The sequence below is a fragment of the Topomyia yanbarensis genome, chromosome 2 (genome assembly GCF_030247195.1).
Source record: "Topomyia yanbarensis strain Yona2022 chromosome 2, ASM3024719v1, whole genome shotgun sequence".
In the NCBI taxonomy this organism is placed as follows: Eukaryota; Metazoa; Arthropoda; class Insecta; order Diptera; family Culicidae; genus Topomyia; species Topomyia yanbarensis.
This window is the reverse complement of record NC_080671.1, coordinates 396,321,556-396,348,104: the sequence shown is the minus strand read 5'-3', so window position 1 is coordinate 396,348,104 and position 26,549 is coordinate 396,321,556. Positions and strand designations below refer to the sequence as shown.

Below are 26,549 nucleotides of genomic sequence, written 5' to 3'. Positions count from 1 at the left end.
GACGATCCGTCATCCGAATTTGCGTCGATACTGCTGTTATTCTTGCAGCAAACTCTAAACTGAAAGCATCTAGTTCCCCGGGTCCATATGGGGTATACTCAATTTTTGTCAAAAAGTGCTAGAGGGCTACTCGTATCACTTCTACGAATTTTCAAACAATCTCTCGCTACTAGAATATTTCTTTCCTGTTGAAAAGCGGCCCACAAATTGAACTACGATAACTATCGGAGAATTTCGTGTTTAAGTGCCGTGCCCAACCTCGAATAGCTGGTTGTTTTACACTTCTTTTTTCTTTCATTGGCAGCATGAAATTGCATCAACATGGTTTAATGTCTAAATGATCGATAACGACCAACCTGCTCTCGTTCACAACGGATGTATTCGAAGGAACTGCAAACCGATGCTATTTACATGGTTCTTGTGGCGTATCAGAAAAGGCTAAGTTTACATAGACTCCACTCCACACTATCGATGTGTTGGGATATCGGGAGAATCCAAGAGATATATCGTGTAAGAAAACTCTAATAAATACCGCTTGCAGCGGACTCGAGATCAGAAATTTTTTGACAGCCTAACCGTGCGTTATTACTTGTGTAGTTGATGACACCAATATAAACAGTTAGTTAGCCACGTTATGAATACCCAACGCCAAACACGGTAGTACGGTAGAGTGGCTCGCGGTTGTATGGGAAAACTTTAAAATGATTTAAACTAGCGAGCACAGCACTTTTTGAGTTCCTTTTGTGGTCCCAAATGCCTGTGCAAAATTTGGTAGCGATTGGTTGCTTCCCGGGTTTGCGCATTGCGTTCAAAGTTTGCATGGGATTTTATATGGGGAAATCAATTATTTCGCATTTACGTTAATAAAGATAGCTATTTCACTCAATATGAAAAACCATAAATAATATCAATATGAAAAACCATTTATAAAACGATAATTCAAACCTTGGTTAACAACTTTGTCGAAGACGGTAACTAGCTACGAGTTTTCAAAAAATAGTTATAACGATTTTAAAACTTATGGTTCAATCCAAATGCAGAAATTAATTATTTCTTCCAACACTGTCGGTATACCACGACACCGATACTTTAAACTTGAATAAATGAGAAAATATTCGATGCAGAGACTTGGTGCCTTTGAATGAAATGTTCACAATCAATTGCTGAATATCATAGACGTAGTCAGAAAATGAAAAGAAGAAGGGGGCATGTGTACTCCTCAGTCCCTGTTTAGATCGTTTTGTACAAGACAAAGAATCATTACGTCCATGTAAATGTCAACGACTGAACTTTCTTAATATTTTGATAGACCCAAATATGAATCATACTAGAATCTTTGTTGTGGGAAATAACATTTACAATATTTAGAATTTACACCTACAAATTTATGTGTTGTTTTTGCTTGGGGCAAAAACTAACTCAGGTCTGGAAATCGTGTTGGGTTCTAACCTGAAGTATATTTCTGGTTCGCCAACATCGCCTCTGTTTTGCGTGAACCTAACTCAATTTCATAAAAAACGCTTGTTTGAAGTAACTATCCTGGTTTCGTTCCTAGATTCTCAAACGAAAACATCAATAGAAACAATTCCGAGACATCAAGGAATCTAAGGATATGCATTTTTTTTAAATTCTGACTCTGAACGGCTAAGAAATAGGGTTTTAAAATATGCAAAACTTATAAACCGCTATACCATTTTAAATGAGATAACAGTAGAGCCTTTAAATTGTAGCACTCAAACACGTAAGATTAATTTTTAATTCGGCGGTTTAAACCTGCATTGAAGGTGTGCTCCTTATGTTAAACTAAACTATCAAAACAGGGAACTGGGGAGTACACAAGCCACACCCCCTCTTGCTTTCATTTTCTGACTACGTCTATGTTATTCAGCAATTCATTCTGAACATTTCATTCAAAGGCACCAAGTCTCTGCCACGAATATTTTCTCATTTATTCAAGTTTAAAGTATCGGTGTCATGGTATACCGACAGTGTTGGAAGAAATAATTAATTTCTGCATTTGGATTGAACCATAAGTTTTAAAATCGTTATAACTATTTTTTGAAAACTCGTAGCTAGTTACCGTCTTCGACAATGTTGTTAACCAAGGTTTGAATTATCGTTTTATAAATGGTTTTTCATATTGATATTATTTATGGTTTTTCATATTGAGTGAAATAGCGATCTTTATTAACGTAAATGCAAAATAATTGATTTCCCCATATAAAATCCCATACAAACTTTAAACGCAATGCGCAAACCCGGGAAGCAACCGACCCCTCCCAAACTTTGCACAGGCATTTGGGACCACAAAAGGAACTCAAAAAGTGCTGTGCTGAAAAATGTCATTTTCGAGCCACTCTACTGTACAGCCCTTGTGGGCTCCAGAAGTTTCAAAATTAGACCGCTACGAACAAATGCTATGCAACAATTTGCTGAACGAATGTGTATCGATGAAACAACTAGCTCAAGTTCATACTATGTACTGTTCAGTGCCACCATATACAAAATGTTATACTAATCGCATTAAAACAGTAGCGACCCCACAGAAAAATTTGTTTTCCAAAACTGTATTGAGTGTCACAATGTTAGGGTTAGCATTTCCTTGTATTATAAAAATAACGTAATCAAGGTACGACTACACGATCTGTTTACGAATACACTCAATAGCACTATTTATAAATTCATGTCGTAATGTGGACAAATGTTCCCCATTAGAAAGTAAAAAAAATCATCCTAGGTATTGACAAAAGTGTTCGAATGGAAAAAATGCGGCTTAGACACCGAATTCCTTCCTTCATGACCCTGTACCTTGGCTTTCCCTGTGCACAGACTACGCTGTTTAGTTATGACAATCAGTCTCCCAAGTGTTAGTGAATGCTAAATTATGCAGTGTTAGCAAACCAACAACCACCACCTCCAACGATATGGCAGAAAACGAAGAAGATAGTTTCAAGACCGTGATCAAGATGGTATGTTGCGCTACTGCTTGCACGAAGTAGAACTACAAAATACGACTTTATTTATACGTTATTTTTCAATGCAATGGTCTAAAACCGTGTTGTCTCCCGTATTCTCTCATCTCCAAATCAATAAACGACATGTAAATATACCAAGCAGACACACATACCTTTACATTAGACCACTTCTTTCCCTCCGTAGAAAAGTGTGAACAATTCCCCCTACGCTCTACCAACGTTGACCACGTGAACTTTCCCGATTTTTTGACATTGCGTATTTTCAACTCGATTATTTCTACATTTCTCTTCATTTTTTCGAAGGAGTGAATTTTACAATAGTTCCACCGTACTATTCGTACCCTCTTCGCACCCTAAATTGTCAAGCTGATGTTTGGACGGTCCCTCAGCAAATTTATCAACTATCTCAATATAGCGAATAAAATAATATTGAACAACAATTCAAACTTGTAAATTATTATTCTGCTTACCCGAATTGCTATCCACCAAGAACCCATTGCAAATGACCAACAATACTTGTACCAAAGAAAGAACCAAACAACAAAACACTAACCCTTGCTTGCACTCTAGTTACCCACCCGATAGTGGTCTCTCGATCCGCCCCGATAACCACCACCACCGCCGCCGTTATTATCACCACCATCCCGGGAGCCACCTTCGGCATCCGAGCCGCCGCGATCACCCCCACTAGGTCGCGATGGTCTGTAGCTATCGTTGCCAGCATCTCGATAATCGCTACGCCCACGGTTGTCATCTCGGCCGTAGTAGTCTCGGCTCGGTCTACTGTAGGCAGTACCACCACGCTGATTGTAACCACCCCCATCGTGGCTGTCTCTCGAGCGATCCGGGTAGCTGCTACCTTCACGATCGTCCCCACTGTTACTACCGTTGCCGCTATTGTTACTGTTGTTATTGTTACGCCGATCGTAGCTCTGATAGCCTCCCCGTCCGCCATCCTGATTGTTGTACTGGCTACGGTTGTTGTAGCCACCTACAAACAAATATTTTTTTATCTTAGAATCATTCTCCAAACCTACTTTAAATCAACTTACCATAACTCTTGTTGTATCCTCCTCCTCCTTGATAACTTCTTCCCTCATAACCTCCGCGGGAATTGTATCCATCACCCACGCCGTCACGATCGTTATATTTGTTGTAATTATTGTGGTACTTGCCAGGACCACTATCGTAACCACCTCCGTACTGCTGCGGTCTATACTGTGGCGGTCCTTGTGATGGAACGTCATGTTTCTTGGTATCCTCCTCCAGCTGGCGCTTCTCATAATGGGTAAAATCGTCGAATATCGACATCGTGTGCTTATAGCTATGGATGATCTTTAGCGCTTGCACTCCCTTCGCATTCGGTACTTCCTGCGTGTCGCGCGAATTCGTGATCGGTTTGTTCTCGTTATTCTCCAGTCGCACATGTCGCAGCTGTCCGTTCGGGACATCCTTCACGTAGATCCAGCGCACCTTGAATGTGCCCTTCCACTTGTCCTGGGACCATACGCTCGAGATGGAGTTGTAATCGACGGCCGTCATCATCTGCGCAATACCGCAGAAATGACCCGAACCGTTAACCGAGAAGAACAGATACACCATGCCGCCTTTTTCCTCGCGCTCGCGGTACGCCTGATCCAGCCGCTGGTTGCCGTGCTCGGTGGAACACCAGATGCTGTACTTGATGCTGCGGTGGATGTCGTCCTCCGAGTACGATTTGATTACGAAGAACCTACGAAAGGGTCAAGTTTTTAATTGACTTTCTACAATGTGTGTCAATAAAGTGGAAACATTGAAACGTGGCTGAAATGCCCAAAAAGTATTAATCCCTGATATCATTCAAGTTCAATGAATTTTCTAATACTTGTTGGTTTCTAAGTTTCTAAAGTCAGTAAATTTAGACGGACTGTAATGCTGCCATGATAACCAGATTTTGTGCCCGCAAATGAAAAGGTTGGTCAACCCAAAGCCAAAACTCGAGGGAAGCTAATGAATAACTTACCTAGCTAGATGCGCCGTATCCAACATATCCAACGTAGGCGGATTGTAGTTATTCTTGCTCTGCAAAAGGTTCGGAACTGGTGCTGCTGGTGCGGCGGCACCACTGAGGTCTGCACCGCTTGGTGGCGTAGGAGATTGCGGCGAGGCAGCCTGTGCTGGCTGCTGTGGGGGTTGTTGTGGTTGCGGTTGTGATTGCTGCTGTGACTGCAGTTGCACTGGCTGCTGCACCGGTAGAGACTGTTGCAGTGGTGGTTGAGAAGACTGGCTTTCGTGGAAACTGTTAGGGCCGTTATTTGCTCCCCTTCGGTCGTCCACTGGTGGACGATGAGATGGAGGAGGCTGTTGATAGTTTCCTCGGTCGCCCTGCTGCTGCTGATGGTGGACCGGAGGCGGTCCATGATGATTCTGGCTTTGACGAGGATGCGCCTGTTGCTGTATCGAAGGCGGCTGCTGATGGAACGGAGGCGGCTGATGATAACTCTGTGCTCCTTGATTCATCGATGGTGGTGGTCCAGAAAAATTATTACGATTATTTTGCTGAGGACCTGCCGGTTGGTATTGACGATGATCTGACCGCTGTGAATGATGTTGCTGAGATATCATGTTGCTACCTCCTCCAGCAGTTTGGTTCTGCGGTTGTAGCTGTTGCTGTGGCGGTTGTTGCTGAGGAAGCGGATTCTGAGCTTGGCCAGGTGTTGGCCAGCGCGCGTTATGTGCTCCCGCAGGTGGTCCCATATTCTGCTGCGCGTATTGCGACTGTTGATGGTGCTGTTGGTGGCCACCGCTACCACCCGCATGGCCGGCTACCATCGCAGCAGCAGTGCTAGGTCCCTTACCGGCCGGCTGATCAGCAAGCGGCGATGGTTCGATCGACGGCGGGGGAATAATGGCCGGTGGTGTCGGAGTTGGTACCATCGCACTCGGTCCGTTCTTGGACGGCGAATCCCAGGTACCGATGTCCATATTATGCTTTCCAGGTACCATCGGTGGTGGGGGCATTCCGGGGCCCTTCTTCTTCACCGTTATACTCGTGGTGTTCACTTGCGGTTTAGCCGGTTGCGATGCGATCGAGGCCCACGTCATCTTTTTGGGAGCTTCCTTTTGCTGCTGGTGATGTTGATCCGATTTGGATAGTGGATTGCCACTGCGTGAGGAGGAGTGATGGTTTGTGTCTCTGTCGTGGTGCATCGAACCGAGGCCGAGTCCCTGCATTCCTTGCTCAACATTCTTGAAAGGTGAAATAAAGATTATTGGCTTATTGGTCCAAGAGGTAAAGGATGAAATTCTACACAGGAACAGTACCTTAATTCCATCGTGACCCTGGTAGGCTCCTTGATTCCGCTGGTAATAGTCATCATACGGCTTTCTCTGTGAATGTCCTCCGGCTGGTGCACCAGCGTGACCGTGGTTCATTTGTTGTGATCCCCATGAGTTATTGTAATCATTTCCTATAGTCGTCGTTGTTGTTGTTGTACGTACGTACGTGACGCAAAGAAAGAGAAAAAAGAAACAATCTAATTAGTGCATTGAATTCGAACTGCCGTGAAATCGAATTGCAAGCCAGAGCTAGGTGAAATGAGAAGGGCAAAAATAGTATCGAAGGAAGGCAATTGCCGCCTTCTTGCATTTTGTCTAGACGCGGGTGTTGTTGTACTCGTTTCAGAAAAGAGGTGGGTGGTTGATGGGGGAGTTTTCGGTGACATGTGTTGTTTGTTTCATTTGACTGTGTGTGATTGGTACAACGTTCGGAAGGGTTATATCGAAGAACTTATAAGACTTCTCAATAAATGATTGTATGTGCAAAGGTTATGTCTGCGATGGAACAAATAAAAATAATTGGCTGTTAGGTTGATCCGGTCCCTTTCCCAGTACGAATTGACGAAACGGAAAATATCGAGTGTTATCAGCAAAAGCGAAGCTTGTGTCAAAATTAATTGGATATTAACTTTCACAATTTCGCAAAAATTATGGGTCAATGACCAATAAATTTAATTATTTATATCCATAAATGACCCGCGTTAAGCCAAACCGAACTGGGCGCCATAATTTTTGTCTACTAATTTTTCAGGCCAAAATTTTCTTTTCTATAACTTACTATAATATAGAAAGTTGAAGGACACTACTTTGCTTTTGATTACTATTTGAGTTCTCAAAAATATATTGATGTGGGTGTTTCTAGCGTGATGTGCTAGCGATTTTTGAACAAGTACCTCAAAATGGCGCTTGGTCCCCTTTGGCTTAACACAGGCCAATTGGTCGGTGTTAAGTCAGACCGGACTAAGTGACAATTTATTGATTTCGAGAAAAACGAGTTTAAAGTTTGCATCACAACATCCTTTACATTGTAATTGGGAATTAACTTTCGCCATAATTCTTGCTTATTGTTACATATTTAAAATCTGGTAAAAGTCTAATGTAGCAGAAGAATTTCTTTATCCAGTGCTATCATTATCTAATTTTTTGATGTTTTTCGTCTTAGTCCGGTATGACTTAACACCGACCAAACAATAGTCAGAAATTTTCATTTGAGAATTGAGATTAGAAAATGCAAATAAATCGATTTTTTTAAAATTTCAGCTTGGTGCTCATTATTAAATTTGACAATTCCGCTTGCGCGCTCAATCAAATTTACCCGCTTTGAGCTTGGTTGTAGCAACAGTTGAAACTTTATCAATTTTTCGAATATCTCCTAACGGTTTTAAATATATGTGCTTAAAAGGTTGATCTTTCAGCATTCAAATGCATAGCATTTCATCAATATTATCACTATTGCTATGCATGAGACATAGAACATGGGACAGTTATGCGTATAGCGGCAGTTGAGGCGACAATCAAACTGCAATCTATAATCACTCGATTCTAAATAATTGTCACTTGATTCTAAATAATTGTCATAAGTATGTCACGTTTTTTACCATCATGAATCTTGAATACAAAACTAAAGAAAAATAAATCGTAGCAATCATCTTAGGGGCAGGGTAAAGAAAGTAGTTATCGCCTAGCATTCCAATTTTCACGCGATGAAATTGTGGATTTTCAGTATTTTAAACTTCTGATCAAATTTAAAGACACTTGGTTGGCAAACATTAATCTCCGTAAGGTAATTCGTGTCAGCGAAATCTAACCAAACAAAAATACAGTCTATTATTGTCTATTATAGAGGTTTTCAACTTAGGGTCATTCGCCTGTTCCTCGTGGTAGAAAAATCCCTTAGGAAAGAGTCACTAGCTGGTCAGCACCTATACTTCCGCTCTATGCATAGTTGTCCCATAGCATATGAAACATTTATGCGTATAGCAGTATACTATTGGGGGGGGGGGTTCTTTATGAAAATGAATCGAGAGTTTCGAGTTGTCCTACTGGAGCTGTAGAGCGAGGTTCTCGGAAGGGCTCCCCGCAAGAATCACACACTACAGTTGCAGACGAGACAGGCAATTGCGCCAACCAAAACACTGTTTTAGGCCAATTGCAGCGGGCCGTGATTCTGTATGTGATATTCATTGTACGATTCAGGTATGCGCAGGCGCACAGTGGGACGAGCCCGGACTTAAGTCCATATATGAATGTTATGTGATATTCTCGTTAGTATTTTTATCCTATCAGCTGAGCTATCAGAGACATTTTTGCGAAATTTCAAGTGATTTGAACGTGAAATGAATTTTTGGCAGCTCTTTAAGGGCATATTTCAGGTGTTTTTTGCATAATTTGACCATAGGAACTACATCCGGTTATTTTCATTCTTCAAAGAAATGGTTGATTTTATGCATTACATTACTTCACCAAAATTATCCGTGTGATAAAATTACATCATCAAATCGCCAAAAATAAGTCATTAGTTGGTTTAGTTAGTGTTTAGATAACTGTTTGTCATGAATTTTTATTGAATTCGAACTTCTAAAGCGATAACAACAACGACGCCCGTGAATGCCCGCGATCATACTATGCTCATTCGAAAGCTTTTCATTTTCTCTTTAAAATGAGCCTATGCTAGTTTTGCGAAAACTTGCGATAAGCAGTCAAAATTTGAAAAAACTGTGAATGGAGACGCATGGTTATTACTGATATTTAATTTGAATATTCATTTTATGACTAGAATAATGACACTAATTTATGCACAACTTTCAAATAGCATTTAGAGCATGATCTACAAGGGTTTTACTAGTGATCAAGAGTAAGGAGCCGAACGGGAAGTATGGAATTAAGAATGTTTAAAATTCAGTAAATATTTTCAACCATCTGAAATGTGTCATAAAATGCTTCATGAACTATTTTTGCTAACTTACGCAATAACTGTCAAATTGCATAGCGCTGATATAGCTTAAGGGTATGCGATGTTATCCTAATAAAATAAGACCATTTTTGAATGAACCATATACGCGAAAAAAGGATTTTGGATTTATTTTAATTTAAGGTATGAAATAAGCAATCTAAGCAACTTAAAACACACCTGCGAAAACAAAATCGTTAACCATCTTGTTGATTAGTGAATGTAAATCAATATTCCACTAAGACGCTCAAAATGTTTGTTTTGAAAATGAAAAAAAAGTTTTCATACCAAGTAACCCACTAATGAATTAAACGTTCCATAATTAGTCGATCACATCTTATTTGATCCTTAAAAATAATATAGTCATTTCTAAAGCCACATAATGATAATCAATTCGTTTCAATACGGAAAATAAATTCCAAAATTGCAATCGAAAGAAATCTTTATAAAAGACAAAATATTTACTTTTGAGCCACTCTAATAAGTAGTAAAGTTAATTTCTATTTTCTATAACCAACATAGGAATTCAGCTCACAAAAATGTCTTTAAAAATTTTTGAACCTTCACAACAAAATAATTATTTTTGAGCCACCCTAATGTATAATGATTTTTTTTGCAAATGTTAATATCAAAAACGATTTAACACACGAAAATTAATATACACAAATTTAAAGAACGATTCAGAAAAAAAAATTTTGAGACACCCTACTGAATAGTAAATGTTCATTTTTAAATTTTTTTAATATCCAAAACGAATTCAGCGTACCAAAATTACATAAAAACGTTCTATATGAACCGATACGGAAAAGTTTGGACTTTAGTCCACCTTTTGTTCTAAGTCGTGCCACTGTGCGGCGTATGGACTTCGCGATCGCGTGTATCATCGCGAAGGACTCGAGTATTTGTACGTTAACGTGTCCGATCTCGTGTGCGTCTATATGTCGCGTGCGCGAACGTGTATGTAAATTCATGTGTATAAATTCTATTTTAAAACCGTGAGCCTTGCGCGTATTCGCGTGATTTTGGATGATTGCGCGCGGACAGTGAATCTGATACTTAATTTTCGGTGTACGGTTCAGGTGCTAGAAGAAAGTGAGGTCTTCCATATCACCAGTGTTCCCGGTCGCCATAGAACGGTTTGCCTAGTAGATACAAACGTTATTTTCGATTTACCCAACTGAATGTATAGACCTAGGTTGCTAGGACGGAGGGTAAAGATTTCCGGACGTGACCGATTCATGATCGCGCGAACACGGACGTTTGTGGGTTCGCGTTTAAGTCAGCGTTTTCAACTTCGTAAGTACTAAAACGATCACCTTATTACCGGGATGTTATCAAGTAGGTGCACGTGTATGATCGCGAAAGCTTAAGCGTTCGTATGTTAACATTTTTGTCGCGTGTACTCGCGTGTATGTGACTTCGCGTGCATAAATTAGATTTTGTAACCGTGTGGCTATTCACACATTCGCGTGTGTTTTTAGATGATAAAGCGGACCGTCATGCTGATATTTAGTTTTCGGCAGTCCTCCAAAATGAACATCGAACACCATGTTCGCTCTAGTTCTGTGCTCATCGCACACCATCATTTTGTGTGCAAACTTGAACGCGCTAATGCATACCAAAACACTAGCACATGTTCGTCTGCACAACCGGACCCCATGTACGTACGCGGTGTTCGTACACACAGGTTCTTGATACTAGTTTTCTCTTTCTCTCACCCTTCAACACTGGTATTGACTCATTCTTTTTTTTTTATTTCGATTATAGAGGTTTTAACCTTAAGGTCATTCGCCTCTTCGGGTTAGAAAAATCTCTTATGAAAAAATTCTAACCCTATGTGCGGAGTTGGGACTCGAACCCAGGTGCGCTGCGTACAAGGCAATCGATTTACCAATACGCTACGCCCATCCACTTACTCATTCTGTTTTGTGTGTCTTTCTTATGCACGCACACAGTGTACGTATACGGTGTTTAAACCTAAGTTTGCACATCGTTCCCTTGGGTTCGTTGTTCGATGCGAACCTGTACACAAAGGCAAAGCATGTTTGAGGTTGAACGCGTGCACGAAATTTTGTACACGGGTGAAAACTTGTCGATGTTCATGGGAAGACTGGTTTTCGGTGTACGGATCACATTCTGACAGGGAGTGAGTCACCCCATATCACTAGAGTCCCCGGTCATGTCACCATGGAGCGTGACCGACTCATAATCGCGCAAGCGCCTTAGCTTGTAGGTTCACGCTTCAGACCGTGTTTGAAAAGGAAAAGTGCTGAGACGTTTACCTTATCACCGTGATGTTATCATGTTGGCGAGATCGCGGGTGTAGGTTGCGTGCATAATCGCGAAATACTCAAGCATTTGTATGTTAAAGTGTTTATCTGAATGTGATTTCGCGTGTGTAAATTCGATTTTGTAATCGCGTGCCCATTCAAATATTCGCTTGTGTTTTCAGATGATCGAGCGCGAACCGTGAATCTTATACTTAGTTTTCAGTGTATGGTTCATATGCTAGAAGACAATGAGTTCTCCCATACTATAATTCCCAGTCATTTCGCCATGGAACATTCTTGTTTGGACGAATCTTATATAGCCAAAAATTAAATAAATATTCTCATTATGATGGAAAAATTCATACAAGGTTATTTTCTTGGAACATAATTTTTAATAAAGATTGTGTTATTAATACAAAGTTATACAGCAGTTTTTTCGCAACTGTAAAATAATAAAAATACTGTCCAATAATCACGAGAAAAAATAGACAAGTCTGCCAACAAATTATAGAAATCGGTTTTTAGTAACTTTATTCATGATTTGAAACAAACAGTTTTTTAGACTCCCTTACCTGGTAATAATTTTTCCACCAATTCGTCATTCCAGAGATTAAGTACCCTCTAAAAAGATCAGTTGGAATACAATAAATACCAACAAATAAATAGAGTGATGAGCTCATTTTCGCCATTTGAAGTCGTTGGTTAGAGCAGCGTCGGCCATCTTTGTTCAATACATTGAGTCAAATTGTGGCGCAACAATAGCGACACTCGATTCGAATTTTCGTTGCGTTCAAACAGGAGAATTTTACTGTTCTCAGGTCATTAGTGTTATTGTCCTGGTTCTTAACAACGAAGCAAAGCTGCTAGTGTCAATTTTTTCGCATTTTATCGATTGTAGGCCGAGAAATTAATTAATTAGTGAGACACCCTCCTTAGTATGGTAAAAATAAACACTTTACCCTAAATACAAATAAGGGATGATCCATAAATGACGTAGCATTTTTTGAGTGATTTTTAACACCCCCCTCCCCCATCGTAGCATTTCGTCACAAACCTCTAAATACCCCCTGGTAATTACGTAGCTTGACGGTAACTCTGCCCCCCCCCCTTATCCCGTAAAAAAAAATTAAAAATTCTATTCTATTTCCCTTTAAAAAAGCTACGTAGCATGACATGACCCCCTACCCCCCTGTCGTCACACATCATCACAAAATACAAAACTCCCCCCTCCCCCTGCTACGTCATTTATGGATGATCCCTAAATCGATTTGAAATGCATTCTGGCAATAGCAACAAACAAAAATGCGCACCAGTGTGCATTCTACCTCTGCTCAAGCTAATGTTATAAGAAAGTTAAGCAATCGACAAATAACAGTCACCACGATCTGACGTGAGTGATAATACACTGTTGACTTTGTTTTTGCGATGATCGTTTGTTTGATTGTTTGTTGTGAGATGAGTACAACTTCGCAGTAAAAGGGAAGCAAACTTCGACCGAATAAGCTCTCTGTTGATTTTAAATATTGTCCTATCCGCCCTGCTGTCAGCGGAAGGTTATATTGCAACTGGAGCTTTCGGAAGTCATCTTCATACAGTTCCATTACATGCGTTGAATTTTTTAGCGGAGTTGAGTGCTTAAGCGTAAGAAAACGACATGGTACGCGAGTACCTTTCCAAATTTCAATTCAAATTACAATATGTTGTCCATAACTAGAATCTGAAACTGGATGATATCATAGTAAATCATCATCAAAAGGAACGTCTTGATTGTTTTTACCCCGTAACTGACTGGTAATATAAATCTCACAAGCCTCCTATCTCATGCCTCCACGCGAGTATAAGTCTAATGATGACATTTGACCCTTAGGCCGGCGACGACTGGGTGCTATCAGGCTTCTGCCGATAGTAGCAGAATGAGAGGGTGCGAACCGATCAAGTCAAGAGAACATTACTGTAAAAATAAATAGTTGATCGGAAATTAACCCAATAAGACTTTAATCTGACTAGTACAAATCGATGATCACGGGTTAATACGTACTGAAAATTTGTGACGTTTCATTCTATGAATCTGATTTTATGTTCCGTTATTCCTAACAATCTCGTGCATCAGATTAATAATCCTTTGTATTTTCCTTCAATGTTCATTATTATCGCGCGTATACGTGTATTGCACAAACAATCCGATGTGAAAAATAGGAAATACTTTCCTTGATTTATAACATCTCGCGTTATCATAACTCTTTGTATAACGTGCTATCACTCGGTAGTTTTCAACCTAATAAATATATCGTAGAGAAGAAATAACGAAATTTGTTTAAATACTGTTGTAATAAATAGTGATTCGGCCCATTACGCAGATGAGGTGAGCTTTGCTATGCAATACTCCCACGGCCGACTGCGTGGAGTTCAAATTGCTTTTGTTTAGAAAATAGGATATGCTCGGTAGCCGGCTACCCAGAGCTTAACCAGAACCAAAAACTAAACAAGATTATTTCTTTTTCGAATGATCGTGTACTCGAAATCTAACTAAACAACTACCTAATAAACTATGATTTACAGGTCGCATCGCTAGCTTGGGACGAATCCTGGACCTTATACCCTTCTAAAGCTCCAACTCCGCGACATCTATGGAAGAGTATGATGAGTTGTCGTCCTTTCATTAAGTAGATGGAGCATCAAAACTTCCCGTCGACCTTATCCTTTATCTTTCCCCGAGAACGATGGAGACGGGGGCGGCCGGCAATGATGACAATCATGTTATTGAGGTTTTAATATGGGTCGGATTGGTATGAATTACTATTTGCCATTTCGTAAGCTACACTTACTAGATAATCAGCAGTGAAATATGATGAAGTCAGTGTGCAATCAGCCAAAATTGTCGTTACAACGCAATGCAACGCATAACAGACTGGCAGGGTAATGCTCATAACTATGGTAATTTAAAACTAATTGAAATATTTGTATATGTTTTGAAATCAGGAAGTCATCTACTTTTTTGAACCTGTTATCGTATGCGATCGTCTTATTTCCGGGAAATCGAATTCTTGGAGATGTGTCCCAGTAGTGGAATACTAGTTGTAAATTTTAAGGAATCCTATCAATATGAATGTCTAAATACTTGGGATTGCCTCTGATAATTTGACCCCGGAACGGTCTTGTGTGGGGCCGTAAGAGATCCACAACTTCATTTAGTTTCCTAATAATTCAGCCTGTTTTTTACTCAGACTGTGAGCGGAGCAGACAGACGACTTCATCTGCAGACAAAGAAGAGCAAATATTTTCCAATCGCATTTATAAAAAATATTAAAGCGGGTCGAAATTTCTCCCTGATTTGAGTGCATATTCCCTGAAAACTTCAGGATTTTCCAGGTCAAATATAATTCCCTGATTTTCCAGGTTTTATTCCAGGAATCGACACCCTGTAAAGCAGTGGTTCTCAACCTTTTTCGTACCATGGACCCTAGAGTGCCCAAAAAAATAATGAATTTTTTAAAACTCAATCGGCTCACCACTGAGTCGATTCCTAGTCCCACCAGGAGTATTTGCTCCAATTTTGAAGAAAATCGGACAAGTCTAGCTAGGGGACCAACGAGCCTGAAGTTTGTATGGAATTTTTCGACAATTTACATGGAGAAAACCAGCTAACTCGCATTTTCGCCGCTAGGTAGCACTGTATGCATAATATTGTCACTGTAAGTGAAAATAAGATAGATAATTTAATTGCCTACAAATTTGTCGAAGACTGCTGATGAATCCGGCTTTGTTAAAAGAAGTTATTAAACTTTTAACGAAGTGATGTCGAAGCCAGTTTTGCATGGGGCCTAGCAGTGCATGGTTGTGTAACAGTACTCAACTACCACTAACTATATAATTTTGTGAAATAATCGTTAGGTTTAGCTCAATAGTATGTTCAGAGGAATTATAGTACATAATACGAGTTATGTTTTGGTTAGAAAACTTTAGTTCCACCTGTGACCGCATAGAGGGCGCCTACACTAACTTTTCATAGAAGTGAGATAGAATATTGAGATGTTCAGAAGAATCATTGCAAAATGCCTGTTCTACAACTTTGTGGAAGACACCTTATCTCTATCTCTTTCTGATGAAAAGTTAATGTTGGCGCCCTCTATGTGGTAAAATGTGGAACTAAAATGTTCTAACTAAAACATGACTCGCATTATTTACTAAAATTCTTCTGAACATACTATTGAGCTAAATCTTACGGTTATTTCACAAAAATGTTTAGTTCGTGCGAATCGAGTACTGATACACAACCATGCACTGCTAGGCCCCATGCAAAACTGACTCAGACATAACTTCGTTAAAAGTTTAATAAATTCTTTCAACAAAGCCGAATTCACTAGCAGTCCGGTTGGTCCGGTAGCTAGACTCGTCAGATTTGCTTCAAATTTGGTGCAAGTACTCCTGGTGGGACATGTAATCGAATCAGGGGTGGATTTTCCTGTCACTCTAATGGACCCCTTAGATATCACAATGGGTTGCTGCGAACCCCCACGGATTAAAGTCGATTTTGTATGCTATCAATGTTATTTTCAGTTTTTTAGGAAACAAGACTTGAAATTTGAATATGCGCTCGGAAAATATATTTTTCTTCACAGACCCCCGGCAACGACTTCACGACCCGCTAGGGGCCCACGGACCCCAGGTTGAGAAGCACTGCTGTAAAGTATTGATCGTGTATGGACCGCTAAAAGATTTCAATTACCAATCCTACGTTTAGTTACGATACTTCGATTATGCCCTCGACATTACCAACTCATCAATTTACAGATCCTTGCAGTGAATTAATTACACATGCTGATTGATTCTCGTTAGCTTCCAGCAACTTTACTTCGCTCTCAGGACATTGTTACCATTCCCATTAGCTCAGTGTTTAATTAACACAAAACGAATAGGATCACAGATAAAATGGAATACTCGTATTATCGACAGCTGATTTGTATGAAGAAAGTTCGAAGATATCATTAGTGACATTCTCGTAATCCTGCCATGAAATTTATCTATCAGGATATGTAAAAAACAATGAAATTAAAATTCGAGAAAGAGTTTGAACAAATGAACTCTAAACTGAATGCTTTTTTAAAAGTTTTCTAAAAAGTTTAGAAAACCTCATAAACCAATCCCAGCTTTGCAAAAAGGTACACCTTACAAATGGAAAAAACAGCTCGACAGTTTAAGAGTGTATACAATTCCAATCTAAACGTTGCAAGTTCTACTGAAAACACAAAAATACAAACAAGTTTCAAATCGAGAATTGTCAAGCGTATACAAAAAAGTTTTTTAAAAATATGAATGCGCTGGTGAGTATGAACTTTTCAGCATTTTGCTTAAAAACTGAATCAGTCTGAGATACTTCGCCAAAATAGCCTAATTTTATGTGCGGAGGTTACGAATCGAACCCAGTTCGGCTACGTACTATGCGAACGTCTTACCGATTGCACTATGCCAGCTCGTCACGATGGTGTGCTAATTGGGCGTGAGTAAAAGAAATGTGCGGTGTAATTTCAAGTATGTTTTGTTAGTTGAAGTCCCGTAGTCGAGCGACACGCTCTTCATGAACACTGGAAGATGGGATCAGAGGCATAGGAAATAGTCGGCATAAGGACCGTATGCGAAAAGAATATATGCAATACGAAACATGGAGGATTAACCGTGATAAGGTAGAGAATATAATTTTTATGTTGTGTATTGTTGATACTGGTGAAACATTGACGACCTCGATGATGAAGATGATTATGATAAAAACTAGCAGAGCTTCCATTATGAAAACCCATTCAAAACGTTACTACTGTTGGTGATGATTCTGTTTGTATTGTTGTTGTGGTGGTTGTTAACTATTACTATATATTATGATTATTACTATTGTACCCACCACCGATTATAGCTATACTTTCATTCCCATTGGACCAAGCAGCCGTCTCGCCTACACCGCTGAACGGAGGATATTGGAACTGTGCACCAGTTGTCGTCTGCTGCGAGCCATAACCATAACCTACACACACACACCCGGTCGGTAGGTTCCCCCGGGGTGGTTGTGGCGGTAATGTCATGAATGAGAAACAGAGAGAAAGAGAGAGAGAAAAAACGGGAAAGAGAGGAAGAAACTCTGTACATTTTACTGTTTTTGACTTTCGTTCAGTACACTTTGCTATGTCATTGCTGGTTCTACAGGATTCAGAGTTGATGACATCGAGAAAAAACAGTTACACGAAGAAAGAATATTTATAACAATGAAACAACTGTCTACGTTTAAAATATTAAAAGAACGGAAAAGGGAAATAAGTGATGAAATTAGCCGGACATCTGAGTTGAGTCAGGGGGACAGGCAGCAAAAATAGATCCATTCATTCTGGTAGCAAAAAATAAACAACAAAAAAACGAGAACATAAGTCTACTCCGATAGTCGTTCAATTTATCAGAGTATTTATGTCACTAATTCACGGTGTCTCCCCTTGGGTGTGTGTATTAGTTTGAGAAATACGCTGTAGGTACGTCTGGCTGTTCCGTGCCATTGCAGTTGGTTGGGGCACACTCTGCGGCAGTAGTTCTTCCTCCACGGCTAGCCGCCATCCATTCAGTGCGGCTAGGGCAATGCGCAGTGTGCCATAAGTCTATAGATTGTTCCCGGAACGAAAGCAATATATGCAATATGGGCAAAACTGTGAACGAACCAACATGCACGCGAATTCAGTGCACTATGAGAGATGGTTTCGTGACGGTGGTGCGGCTGATGGCTACGCGCATACAGCAGAAAAACAAGTACACGACAAAAAGAAACAAGAACTACAATTTACATAACAAAAGCTAAATGGGATCCGGGCTGTATGTAGGTTACATGAATGAAGTGCAAGAAAACGTGCGGAATGTTTGATTGATGAAGCTCAGAATTAGATGGAGCTAGGTTTAGAATTTGAAATTATTAAATACTGCGAGACATTCTGTATAGGGAAGAAATGCGCAATAAACACGTCCAACGAAATAACAGTCATAGCAAGGAAAGAGGTTTGCTTTGTACTACTGTGAGTTCTAGCTAGAACAGTTTTTGATTGACTCAGCGTTTTACAACGAGATGTAGTCTGAATTCGATTATCTCTAAGATTGTAACCAGTACGGTAGTGTTGACCGATAAAAAGTTCTGCTCTGGTCCACCTCTCAGTGGATCCCTTTTCCCACCAGGAGTGCCTGACCCAATCAACGTCCTTTAGCAGTATGCGATTTTTCGACAATCTAAGGGGTGTACGAAATTAAATTTCATCACAAGAAAAAGTTTACTCATTCAGCTGCACATTTCAGGAATGTTCGTTTATTAAATTTCATAACCACATTTAAATGCACGTACCTTACTCGTAACACTGCTCATGAGGTCTTAACGTTTGGGTCAAAATGTTTTTGTGTGGAAACCCACTTTTCCTCATTTCTGCTTCCAGTTTCCCTTCCTTCAGATGCTTCCAGAGTATCTGCTTCATGATGGAACAGAATTTCTCAATTGGTCACAATTCTGCTCAAGTTCGTCAACTTTTCAACCTTAGTAAACAGGTTGCAAATATCGCAGTTGAGCGCGCTGTTAGTGGACCACCAAACGATTCCAACTGGCCTAAATTAGGTGGTAAACGGCGCTGCGGCAATAGTGGACAACCCCTGCAAGCCTCCGCCGAGCGTGGAACGAAGTCCATTGACTTAAGCGATTTGTCAGTTCCGGTCGATGTTACTTCACCACCGCTACCAAAATTCTGGCTTTACTTGTCCGGTTTCCAACCAATGGTAACAGTCGACGATGTTCAAAAAATTGTTGCTCGCTGCTTAGATGCGACCGATGCTGTTGACGTGGTGCGTCTAGTCGCCAAAGGAGCGGAACGTTTCAAAAATGTCGCTCATATCGTTCAAAATTGGACTGGATCCTGTCTGGAAGGAATAATCGCTCGATGCTTCAACTTGGCCAAGTGGACTTTTGTTCAGGAAATTTTAGGAACAGCCTAAAAAACGCGTTTCAGAGGAAATTTTACCCCTTTTATCAACGCAGCAGTGGGGAACCAGCAATCGTAACTGCAGCTTCGAATTCACGAGGAACAATAACAAGCATTGAGGAAGCCCTCGCGCCTCCCGACCCATATACGCACTCCGCTAACATCCTTCTATAAAATCATTCCGTTCCTGAGGTCGATGATGGCAGACGGGGGCTTCCCGCCCGTGATCCCAGGCAAGCATAATAGTGTTTTTGAACCTGCTGTACCTGATAAGTTCTCGCATTCCAGCGGCGCTGCTTCAAGCAGTCTCCGGATATACTACGCCATATTTTAAACGACAATTGAACATCACAAGCAACTGGTATCGTCACTACAACCACTTTATGTACACTCGTCATGTCAAGCGCACCGGTGAGAATCTTCGCCGAAACCCAAAACATTTTTGGTCGTTTGTCAACTCAAAAAGAAACGAAACTGGTTTACCAAGCTCCATGTTTTTAGAAAATTCAACTGCCTGCACTAAAAGCGAGAAGTGTAATTTATTTGCGATGCACTTTAAGCAAGTATTCCTCGATTGTTCCGCCACTTCGATCCAGGTAGAAGAAGCAACGTGTGGGATGCCTCGATTGATTTCAATATTCCAGATATAACAGAAGACGTGGTAGCGTCTGCTATGCACAAATTGAATCAATGCTGCCGGTCCTAGTGGTATTCCGTCGTCGGCGCTAAAGCAGTCGCTCTTTGTAATCCACTGGCTAGGCTGTTCAATCTCTCGGTTCAGCAAAGAAAGTTTCCTACTCACTGGAAGTTTTCCCACTTGTTCCCAATTTTCAAAAAAGGCGGCAAGCGTAATATTTCCAATTACCGAGGAAACATTTCTCTGTGCGCGTGCTCAAAGCTGTTCGAAATAATTGTGAATGACACTCTGTTCTCTCGCTGTAAGTTATATAGATATTGAACAGCATGGCTTTTTTCCAAAACGCTCAGTATGTATTAATCTAATGCAGTTTACTTCGAACTGCCTACAGACTATGGATTCAGGATAGCAAATCGATACGACGTACATGGATCTGAAGGCGGCATTTGATCGAGTGGATCATGAAATTCTCCCTAAAAAACTGGAACTACTCGGTATATCAGTGATGGCTGTGACTTGGTTCAGGTCATACTTGACGAACCGTTCTGTACAAGTTCAAATTGGATCGACAAAATCAGAATCTTTCTCAAACCGATCCGGAGTTCCACAAGGTAGTAGTAACCTCGGTCCGTTGCTGTTCTCGCGTTTTAAAAACGACGTATCCACGCTGCTTCCTCCGGGCTGTCGTTTCTTTTATGCGGATGACACGAAAATTTTCAGTATCATCAGGTGCCTTTCAGACTGCTTGGAGCTACAGAATATACTGCATTCGTTCGAGGTATGGTGCAAAAAGAACTTGTTGTGTTTAAGTATCGCAAAATGCAGCATTATTTCCTTCCATCGGAAAAGTTCGCCAATCGTATACGAGTAGAGCACATTGAAGATCTTGGCGTCACTCTGAACCGTGAAATGACTTTTAGACTTCCAAACGACGATATCCTGTCAAAACCAAACCGACAATTGGGCTTTATCTTCAAAATTGCAGTAGAATTTCAAAATCCTTTATGCTTACGATCGTTGTACTGTTCGCTTGCTGGAATCTAACGCTATTGTATGATGTCCCTACCATGCTAATTGGACCGCCAGGTTTAAGCGTGTTCAACGTAAATTTGTAAGATACTCTCTGCGGTTTCTGCCGTGGCATGACCCAATCAATTTACCGCCATACGGGGACCGCTGTCGGTTGCTAAGATTCGAGCCACTGCACGTAATACGGATCACTTCACAAGCATCATTTGTCGCAAAACTACTCACGGGTGACATCGACTGCTCTGCTTTGTTGACTCAGGTGAATGTGTACGCTCCTGAGAGACCCCTTCGTCGCCGTAACCTGCTGTTCCTGGAACCGCGCAACACGCAATATGGTCAGCATGACCCGCTTCGATTTGTGTGCACGCGGTTCAACGAATTTGCAGAACTATTCGATTTTAATGTGTCGTCCACTACTTGACCTTTTCAATGTTGTTCATGACAATTAGTTTTAAGTTTTTTATTGATTAAGACAATAATGTCAGATGAATGTTTCATATACAAATAGACAAATCCTTGTGCGTTCGGGGGATTAAGATCCTTTAGCATAAACTGACCTCCTTAGACTTGCACCATTGCGGCACATTTTTCGAGTAATGACACGATGTTAAATCCGACCAGCAAAGCATAAGGCCTCAAAAGTGGAACTAGAGGCTTTTGGAGGAATTTTCTCAAGTACACCAGTCCATTGACCGTTCTGGTTGTCACGAACGAGGTGTTCCGATTGCTACAAGAGCAAATTTCTTGCCAATTTGTTTTTTTGCAAACTTGCATATTTTTTGCTTTCCAACCTCCTCAGGAACTTCAAACTTATAATAAGTAGTGAAGAATAGGAGTCCAGGAAGCTGTCGAAAATGTGCGTCTTGTCATCCACGACGGGACAATACGGTTTCATTTTCCATAGCTTTATGTAAAGCTTCGGCGCACGTAATTTTCCCACTGTATTCTGCCGTTCATCACGATTCAGTCCCTTTTTGGACTTTGTATGTGTGTTGTTCTTCACATTTTTCGCATTTGCATTTGGCTTCATTTGCGTTTTCGGAACGTATTCCTCAATTTTTTCCACTTCTTTATCTTTTTTTTCGGCCTTTGCTTCTCCTTTGGTCTTCCGAAGTTCACACTTCATCATGATTCAAAAGGTTACGATCGGACGAAGTTCAGGACAGTTTGGTGGGTTCATAACTTTCGGCACAAAATCCACAGAATTAGCCGCAAACCACTCATGCACTGCTTGAAGCCGGATTGGCTAAATAAAAACAATGGTTTTTGATCGTGCAGTCTCAAAAACAGCTAAACGTCATTTTTTTATGCACCCAGTTTTGTAAATCCCACCGTGTATTGTGCTTTTAGCAAGTATGGTTCACTATGTTTGCCAAATGTTGATATGGCCTGCAAAATCAGATACTTCGGAGATAACTTGTTCTCACCCGTGAGATATTCTCGTCCCGACTTAAAATCTTTGATGTTTGACTTTGATGAATGTCTCATCATCAATGACGGTATTTCGGTATCAGCATTCTATAGAGTTTCCGGGCGGCGCTACGGCAACATTTTGCGCTGGTTTTCGTGTCAATTTGTGAAGTTCTGCACCTTGTACGTTTTCAATCCAACAAAGTTTTTTGACGTTTAAATGTTTGGAATCTGCTTGAAATAATCAGCGCTCTCTCGATTTCTTGTGCGCTATACCCGGTTTTCATCCAGCTAATGACTTGTGGTCCACTGTCTTCGCGTTCCTGGAACTTTTGGAGGATCTTGGAGACGATCCAATATATCCGTTAATTTTTCCAAAGCACGATACAACAACCCAGGCTTCTGTATCCTTTCGTGATCGGTAGTGTATTCTTCCATCTCGACCGGAAACTCACTGACAGCTGCAAAGCTTAGCAGATGTAAACAATACTCTCTAAAAAGAAACGATAAAATTTAGCTCATTTCGTTCAAGTATGAAAAAACCAAGGATGAGTCAACTCCGGGACATAACGCGGTATTTACGTAGGACTATTCGTTGGGGTAACATATTATTAAAATTCTGCTTGTATCTCTTTCCAACGGCTAAATTTACACATTAAGTTTGATTCAGCAAAATTTTCCTGGGGATTTGAATAGTAGTTCTTTTTTTTTCGAGAGTACTGGAGTTGTTAAGCTAGGTTCTCGGAAGGGCTCTCTGTTAGAATTACCCACTACAGTTGCAGACGCGACGGGAAATGTCACCCACTAAAGCACTGCTTAGGGCAAATTGCAACGGGTCGTGAATTTGAATGTGATATTCATAGTACGGTTCAGATACGAGCAAGCGTCGGGACTTCGCAATCGCGTATATCATCGCGAAGGACTCGAGCGTTTGCATGTTAACGAGTTTGATCGCGTGTGCGTTTGTATGTACGCGCATGTAAATTCTATTTTGTAACTATGTGCCATTCGCGTGTATTCTTGGATGATCGTACACGGACCATAAATCTGACACTTATTTTTGCGGTGTACGGTTCAGATGCTAGAAGAAAGTGAGTTCTTCCGTATTTCTAAAGTTCCCGATCATGGCACGTGTAGTCTAGTGGACATGAGCTTTACTTTTTGTTTGGTCCAACTAAATGTGTGGACCTAGGTTGCTAGGAGGGAGGTTAAAGATTTCAGGATTTGCCCGATTCATGATCGCGCGAACACGGACGATTGCGGGTTCGCGTTTTTAACTTCGTAAGTGCTAAAACGTTCACCTTATTACCCAGGTGTTATCAAGTTTGCGCAATCGCGAGCGTAGGTGTTCGTGAATGATCACGAAGGGCTTTAGCGGTCGTATGTGTATGTGACTTCGCGTGTATAAATTCGATTTTGTAACTGTGTGGCCATTCACATATTCGCGTGCGTTCTTGGAAGGTCGCGCGGACCACCGTTTTGATATTTAGTTTTCAGTGTACGGTTCCAATTCTGCCAGGGAGTGAGTTACCTCATATTACTAGAGTTCCCTGTCATGTCGCCATAGATCGTGTTGTCCAGTAGATATGAGTGCTTTTTATTGGTCTAATTGGAGGTATGGGCCTAGACTACTAGTACCAAGGATAGAGGGTTTCAGAAGTGACCGATCGACGATCGCGCGAGCGCAGGAGTTTGTAGGTTCACACTTGAGACCGCGTTTGAAAATGTGAAAGTGCTGAGACGTTCACCGCGGTGTTATCATGTTTGCGAAATCGTTGGTGTAGGTTGCGTGGATGATCGCGAAGGGATCGAGCAATTGTATGTTTACGTGTTTGTCGCGTGTATGTTACATCGAGTGTATAAATTCGATTTTATAACCGATTTTATGTCCATACGCATATTTGCGTGTGTTTTAAGGTCTGATGCTTAATTTTCAGCGTACGGTTCAGATGTTGTTTGGTCCACCTGAAGGCATTGGACCTATGCTACTAGAGTCAAGGGTAGGGACTTCCGGACGTAACCGATTCACGAACGCGCGTACATGAGTGTTTGTAGGTACACTCTTAAGACCCTATTTTGTAAATTTTTAAGTGCTAAAACGTTCGGTGCCGCTAAGAAGTAATTAATTTCAAAAGCGTTTTAGAGATCCAAGGATATATTCTATTTTGTTTAGTCCAATGTATCAAGTTCCTAACAACGCGTGTTAAATCGTCAGTGATGCAATTGAAATTTCGCATTGATTCCGCTTCTGTCTTGTTCCTGATCACCTCTTGTGCCCCCTAGGCCTCAAGCAGATCAATCGACTATTAACTAATTCAGAAAGCGCTGATAACCGTAATATCCACGAATACTAATTTCCCTGTAACTATGTATTCTGCCAGTTATTATTCCTGTCCTGGTATGCATTATTGATTGTTTCGATTGATAATCAGTAATGATTTAAGATTTTAATTGTTACAACTAAGTCACAGAGAACAGGCATCCAGTTTCGAACAAGCAACTTCAAAATACATGCTTTGTCACTTGAACAAATATTCAGATTTTTAGGTTTTAGAAGCTGCTATATATACATTTTGGAAATTTGGGCAATAATGTCCCAAATTTGTCCAAAGTCGATTGATGCACATTCTATGAAAACTAAAATGTATGCCAAATTTCGGTGGCTTTGAGGTCGCTGTCGAGTGCCAGATTTTGCCAGACATTTTTAGTTGAACTGCCAGATTTTCTATGAAAAATAGTGGCAACCCTGCCCAGGGGGTACTTGGCCTTAACCCAACTGCTCTGTCATCGACGTTACGTGATATTCGTTATGGAATATTGTTTGTCTGGGGTCCGTTTATAAACAATGTCTTGCAAAAAAAAAATCTCAACACTGTTGTTGATTCTATTGACCCCGCTCCACCATCACGTCTCAAATTTTTAGTTCTTCTTTCGGTAATTCATAGCTTTTCCCCAAATGCGCGAAATCATTTTTGAACGGCCCTTGGTAATATCTTAAAAGCAGACAATCCAACGAAAAATAGGATTGATAGGATTTTTAACACCTTTATGTTTGATATACATACTAAGAATACCAAATCAAGTGGTGTGATGGCCGGAAGATTAGAGAAACAATCCCTCCCCTCCCCACCTTACCCCGAGAAACCAAAGGATATATTCTGTTCAAAAGTGAAATCCTGTAAAGCACGGCGAACGATACATTAACTATGGAATTTGTTTTTAAACTTCGTCTCATCAGAATCCGACACAAACTTGACTAGAACTACCATGCGACAGTTTGGCCTTACCAAGCCGTGAAGCGGGTGGCGGCGTGAAAACTGTTGAATAGGGGTGGGAACAGCTTGAAGCAACATCTGATGTTGCTCCAATTGTATGTGATATCCAAAACTGACTTGGATAGTTCCATCGAGCTTAGTTTGCATACCTTACATAACTAGATTCACTATTCTCCATTCACCCACTAAACGAAATAAGGAATGCGTTAAAAAATAACCAATATAAACTATACAATGTGTGCCATTTCGAGATACACGACTAAAAACTGACACATCCAATGTAGCACTATAAGCAACCACATACATTTATTTTTGAGAACTCAAATAGTAATCGAAAACAAATAAGTTTCCCCTATAATTCTATGTTAATGGCAAATAATTAAAAAAAATATTTCATATAGCATTTTTCGAAAAATGAATTTTGATTTGAAAAATACCAGAAAAAATTATGGCACTCAGCCCAGTTTGACTTAACGCAGGCTATCTCCCAACAGTCATGTAGTGCTTTTAATGCACTATTTTCAAAATCAAAATCGCCTTAAAATAATCGCCCCCAAATGTACGCATTGACGCAACTTCCGGAGTGGTCTAACGCAAAAAATAGACCGAATTCAAACCCCCATCTGTTTCCACTCAATACCTAAAATCAACCGCCTCATCAATGATCGTTCAGTTTATTATCACATTGAGGCAAAACGTG

General features: G+C 40.5%; 1 protein-coding gene across 4 annotated transcripts in view; it reads right to left on the bottom strand.

Annotated features, from left to right (window-relative positions):
• The window catches only part of LOC131684859 (YTH domain-containing family protein), a 48,880-nt gene that overhangs the window by 10,343 nt on the left and 11,988 nt on the right, over window positions 1–26,549 (bottom strand). For 2 of the 4 annotated variants that reach the window (XM_058968079.1, XM_058968082.1), the window contains exons 3-7: window positions 17,407–17,526; window positions 6,279–6,424; window positions 4,978–6,203; window positions 4,028–4,707; window positions 3,554–3,966 (exon numbers count right to left, since the gene is read on the bottom strand). In XM_058968079.1, the coding sequence (XP_058824062.1) occupies window positions 3,554–3,966; window positions 4,028–4,707; window positions 4,978–6,203; window positions 6,279–6,424; window positions 17,407–17,526 (2,585 nt within the window). Of the gene's footprint in view, window positions 1–3,528; window positions 3,967–4,027; window positions 4,708–4,977; window positions 6,204–6,278; window positions 6,425–17,406; window positions 17,527–26,549 lie in introns of those variants that run through there. The other 2 variants (XM_058968081.1, XM_058968080.1) reach the window with 2 other exon arrangements.